Genomic DNA, 6,048 nt, shown 5'->3' on the forward strand with positions numbered 1-6,048 from the left:
TTTTTTGAGATGGAGTCTCGCTCTGTCACCCAGGCTGCAGTGCAGTGGCCGGATCTCGGTTCACTGCAAGCTCCGCCTCCCAGGTTTACGCCATTTTCCTGCCTCAGCCTCCCGAGTAGCTAGGACTACAGGCGCCCGCCACCACGCCCAGCTAGTTTTGTTTTTTTTTTTTTTTGTAATTTTAGTAGAGACAGGGTTTCACCGTGTTAGCCAGGATGGTCTCGATCTCCTGACCTCGTGATCCGCCCGTCTCGGCCTCCCAAAGTGCTGGGATTACAGGCTTGAGCCACCGCGCCCGGCCGTCAATTTTTTTTTAGATGGAGTCTTGCTCTGTCGCCCAGGCTGGAGGGCAATGGCGCGATCTTGGCTCACTGCAACCTTTGCCTCCCGGGTTCAAGTGATTCTCCCAGCCTCCCAAGTAGCTGGGATTACAGGTGTACACCACCACGCCCAAATAATATCTTATATTTTTAGTAGAGACAGGGTTTTACCACGTTGGCCAGGCTGGTATCAAACTCCTGGCCTCGAGTGATCCACCTGCCTTGGCCTCCCAAAGTGCTGGGATTACAGGCATAAGCCACTGCACCCAGCCCATTTTCCATTTTTAATGTGCTTTTCTCCTTCCTTGAATTTCCTCAATTTGCATTAATCTTAATGCTTAAAGTGGGACTAAAGCAAAGGGTGTTTTTAAAGCTGGAGTGCAGGGGCCTTCCAAGGAAATTACCTTGCCAAACACTAGCTTCCCTCCCACAGAAGTTAAAAACCCTCACTGCAAGGTAACTATGCTTCGAGGGAAATGAAGATCAGATCCTGGTTTCGATGGTACTTGTTGAGAGTTCACCTGTTTCGCCCACAGTAATGAACAGGTGGATGACAATGAAGCCAAGTGCATCAAAGGAAACAGATGAAACCCTAAGCAGAATTCACCTGCAAGTTTCATCATGCACGGCGGGCACCCGGCCTCTGCCTGCAGCTCTGCCAAGCCCATGGTGAAACCTCCCGCCCGCTCAGCACCCAGCACGACTTCCTCCTGCTGGGGCAACCTGGCTCAGACCAAACGGACCCTTCAAAGAGAGAGAAGGAAACCACACGCATGGCTCTGGAAAGACTCAAGATTCTCCAGCAGCCGCCCAGGGCTTCAGATGCTCTGGAAGGGACATGCTGGCCCCAGGAGCTGCCAGAAGCCCAGCCCCGCCAGGCATTGCTTCACGGCAGTTTCATTCATTCCCTTCCCAGGGACTTCAGCCAGCTGCGTCAGACAATGACTCACTCTCGCTGAGGGCAAATCTGAATAGTGGTGAGGTGCTGTTGCCAAACTGCCTGGGTGCTCTGCACCAAACAGCAGGGACAGCACACCTCACTCTCTGCCAGCACATGCTGGGGGGTGACATAAGGCTCGGCTTCCTAAGCCTTTGAGAAAACCTTTTTACACCTTGGGAGGAAGGGGCAAAACGAACTTCTCTCCACCTCAGCGTGGAACCTGGAGATGTCGAAATAAAAAGCCCTTCCCCACTCCTGACTGGTTTGATTTTGCTACAGGAATTCCCACCTGTCCCAGCAGCTAGCAGGGGAATGGGGCAGCGAGCTGACCCGCCCACCCACCCTCTGGGTATTCCAAATCCAGGCTGTGCACCGCGCACCTCCCACCTTGGGATGGAAGAACAGAAAACTTGGGAACAATCTAGAGAAAACCAACAAGATCATCAAAAAAAAAAAAAAGAAAGTAAAGCACCAAACCCGCAGACAAAGAAACTGCAGAACTAGACACACATGGCCACATGACCTTCCCAAGCCGAGAAGGACTCGGAGCCCTGTGCCCAGGGAACACCACCAGGATGCACCGTGGAGCCCTCCAAGGCAGCCTGAATGCAGTGGCCCACAGCCCCTCACCAGGAGGCTGCCTCTCCCACAGCCAGCCTGGCCAGGAGCCGGTGTGCCTCACCTGCCTACAAGTCCCTGGGCAGCCACAGCTGGCTCCAGCCCCAAGGCTGGGGTATCCTGCTGACCCAACAACATGGGGTGGGGAGGGGAGAGAAGGGGAGGCTCCCAGGCCAGGCTGATGAGAGCTGCAGGAGACCCCTAGAAGCCTGTCAAGAGTGCAGATTCTTGACTGGGCAAAGGTGGTCTCAGACACTGACTGGACAGAGATCAAATGTGCCTACCCTCCCAAAGCAGTACCCACGATCAGGGCAGGGCTAACAGCCTACCCTGCAGAGCCACCGGAGACAACTGGCGCTGGTCACATCCTGTTAGACCTCCCACGTGCTCTCCTGACCTGAGACATTTTCTCCACAACACTGAGTTTTATTAGGGATTTCATTAAGGTTAAATTTCTAGGGATGAGGAAATTCTAGTTAGAGGACAGAGAAGCCCAGGAAGCCTCCTCAGATCTTGTGAGCCACAGGTTCTTTGGCGGGATCGCCACATGGTTCAGGTGTAGATTATTGTAAAGATATGGCTTTGGCCCCACGGGCTGGTAGGCTGGGTACTTCTTCCCCACCCAGAACGTGATCAGGAAGGCTGTGAAGCTGAAGAGCTGCTTACACGATATTCCAACAGGTGCGGGGGACATATCCACATGGATCCTGACACACGTGTAGGTGCCAACATTGTCAGTTCGCCGGTCCAACCTCAGGCCAGGTGGTCCGAGTCACAGCATGGACCCCTCCCGCTGCAATGGATGGGGTCCAGTGGTCCCAGTCACAGCATGGACCCCCTCCTGCTGTGATGGTTGGGGTCCAGTGGTTTTAGTCACACAGCATGGACCCCACTCCCGCTGCGATGGGTCGGGTCCAGTGGTCCCAGTCACAGCATGGACCCCCTCCCGCTGCGATGGGTCAGACAGCTGCAGCAGTTGCCACACCCCATGCTACCAGCCAGGTAAGGCTCATGGTCTTCCACACGCACGTCAGACTTCTTGGTGGTGGCGGCCCATTCTTCTGGGGTCTTAGGGCCTTGAGAGCACGTCCTTGGTCATGTGGGAGGCTGTCCATGCACCCAGCATCACAGCATGAAGGTGAAGCTACTGGAATCCCAGGAACCCCACGCTGGCCACCGCCATCTTCCCCTTCTTCCCGTTTCCTCAGTGGGACTCAAGGCAAAAAAATGAAGAATCCAACTGCACCTAAACTTTCAAATTAACCATGTGGATCCACCACCTTTACCAGAATTGCCTAAAACATAAATGCACATTCCCTGAGGATCCATGGACCAACATGGGCACATCTGAGACCTGCATCCTCCCTGCCCTACCCCTCTACCCCCGTACCCTCCAAGGCCAGCCTCAGCCTGCCCTGACCTCCACGACAGCAATGAATCCTCTTTAGACATTGAGGACGCTGCCCCAGCGTGGCCAGAACGAGGGGCACCTGGGGACGCAGACGGCACATCTGTACCTGCAAAGCCCAAAAATGCCTAGCACGAGCAGGTCCTCTATTTCATCAGTACGGCAGGTATGCCACCAGAAAAATCTTTTTAAAAAGACTTCGGAAAGATGGAAACATTCCAAATTTTGTTTAAAATTTTATTAAAAACTAGTGCTTTGTACCCAAGGGTACTGAAAGCATTAAGTTGTGTTTGTTTTGTTTTTTCTCCTGGCAGAGTCTTGCTCTGTCGCCCAGGCTGGTGGCATGATCTCGGCTCACTCAATCTCTGCCTCCCAGGTTCAAGCAATTCTCCTGCATCAGCCTCCAGAGTAGCTGGGATTACAAGCCCGCACCACCACGCCCGGCTATTTTTTGTATTTTTAGTAGAGATGGGGTTTCACCATGTTGGCCAGGCTGGTCTCGAACTCCTGACCTCAAGTAATCTGCCTGCCTCAGCCTCCCAAAGTGCTGGGATTATAGGCGTGAGCCACCACACCCAGCCTGAAAGCATTAAGTTGTTAACATGAAAGTTGTTAACAGTATAATTTGTAACAGCAGAAAATACCCATACACTGGCACACGATTAAGCCATAAAGGGAACGATGCACTGACAGCACCTGAACACGGATGAACCTTGGACACGTCGGGCTCAGGGAAGGCCAGACGCAGAAGGCCGTGCAGTGTACGACTCTGGTGAGGTAAGATGTCCGCAACCAGCAAGTCCACAGAGACAGAACATGGATCCACGGCTGCGGGGGCTGGGGAGCGTGAGGGAGGGACTGCTTGGTGCGATCACGGTTTCTTCCAGGGTGATGACAGTATCCTGAAGTGCACAGCTTTGTGAATATACTAAGAACTACAAAATTATTTCCTTTAGAAGGAAGAATTACTTATGGTATGTGAATTATATCTTAACTTTTGAAAACTGCTGAATCTGTCACATTTATGTGGAGGTTGACGGGAGGCCTGAAGAAAACAGACATCACCTGGGCAGAGCACAGGCTCCGGGAAACACGTCTGCAGTTTTCTCTCACATGTCTGAAACCTTCTCTTCATCTGAAGGGCTGCCCTCCTGAAGACCATGGCAGCATGACCGGGAAGCAGCAGACATTGAGGACACTTCCCAATTCCCCCTCAAGAAATGTACGCCCCCACCCCAGGTTATCACTCCCATGGCCCCCACCCTCCACCCAGCTGACAGCCTCCCGCTCCCCGGCAGAACCTGCCACAGCCAGGATGATGCCACGGACAGGAGGACTCCGCCGCGGACAGGACAACGCCGCCACGGACAGGAGGACGCCACCATGAGGTGGCACTCGTCATCTGCCCTAAAATGCACTCCAAAGTGTCCTTCTAGGCGTGGAGGCTCAGGCCTGTAATCCCAGCACTTTGGGAGAATCACAAAAGCAGGAGGATCTCAAGGCAGGAGGATCACTTGAGGCCAGGAGTTCAAGACAACCCTGGCCTACACAGCAAGACCCTGTCTCTATAAAAAATATATTTTAAACAACAAGAACACAGTGCCCTGCTCCTTAGAGGGACCACAGGCTCCACAGCGTGAGACAAGGATGAGAAGTGCTCTCAAAGCCTCACCTGCTGTAATGAAAGAGAGAGTAAGGTGCTGAACCCATTGCGCCAATGGCCACAGCAGGCTGCTGGCTCCCCCTCCAGAAGGCTGACTCGGGAGCTGCAGCCTCCAGAAGGCTGACCCAAAAGAGGCTTCACCCTCTTCTGAGACTTGATCTTTCCTCCTCGTTAGCACAAGAAAAGGTAACACAAGAGACAGCCAGAGCGAAAGGGAGGGGAAGGGTTGGCAAAGGGCTGCAGCCAGGGCACCAACCAGACACCTGCAGGCAGAGGCCAGGGTCTGTGTCCAAACAAAGCAGTCAGGAACATCCAACCCAAGCCCAGTGCAAAGGAACAGCATCAAGTTTCAACTCACCCACCTTGTTTTATTAGAGCTCATTCAATCTCTGCACTTTACACAGGAACTAAGCAGGAGACCAGGTGCGGAGAAGCCTACCCCGGGGAGCCCCAGCTGCGTGGCACCACTGCCCTCTGCTGGCGACGGGTGGGGCTCCAGGCCCATCCACCAGCACCAACACAGAAACCAAACCAGCCCGGCCCCTGAGGCAGGACCCACAGCAGTGGGAAAAGGAAACTGCCCCTTAAAACCCTGGCGCGGTTAAATCAATCCCACGGGGTTCCAATGACATCAAGATGGAACCACAGGTAACGTTATTCTGTGGTCCCCATGTAAGGTGTCATTTCCCTGCTATCTCCACAGCCCCTGCGGGCAGCACTTACCAGGGCCTGCAGCATCCCGTCCATGGTGATGACCCCCTGGAGGGTCTGGAAGGAGGAACTGGCCAGGTTGCACAGGCTCCAGTCCAGGAACTCAGCCATCTTGCTCCGCTTGACATCAGGACGTGTGATAAATCTGCCAAAAGGAAATAAAAACACAAGCTGCAGCTCAACCAAGGCCTCAGCACTGAGACCTCACCCACGCCTCACCAGCCCACCCCACACACACCCCCTCCTTACACCCTCCCACCTCAACGCGCCTTACAGCAAGACACCAGCCCTGTACTGAGTCCTGTCCTCCTCCAGCTAGTTCCTCCTCTCTCCAACCCTAGAAACCAAGTCACTGCTCTGACCAGGGCCCTCAGCAGCCGGTTCCCCA

The 6,048-nt window shown here is 54.0% G+C and overlaps 1 protein-coding gene across 1 annotated transcript in view; it reads right to left on the bottom strand.

Moving 5' to 3' along the window:
* The window catches only part of TBCD (tubulin folding cofactor D), a 174,320-nt gene that overhangs the window by 159,333 nt on the left and 8,939 nt on the right, over positions 1-6,048 (bottom strand). The window contains exon 2 of the mRNA XM_017879152.1: positions 5,673-5,805. Within this exon, the coding sequence (XP_017734641.1) occupies positions 5,673-5,805 (133 nt within the window). The remainder of the gene's footprint in view (positions 1-5,672; positions 5,806-6,048) is intronic.

The sequence above is a fragment of the Rhinopithecus bieti genome, unplaced genomic scaffold, assembly GCF_001698545.2.
Source record: "Rhinopithecus bieti isolate Rb0 unplaced genomic scaffold, ASM169854v2 scaffold_9899, whole genome shotgun sequence".
Lineage (NCBI taxonomy): Eukaryota > Metazoa > Chordata > Mammalia > Primates > Cercopithecidae > Rhinopithecus > Rhinopithecus bieti.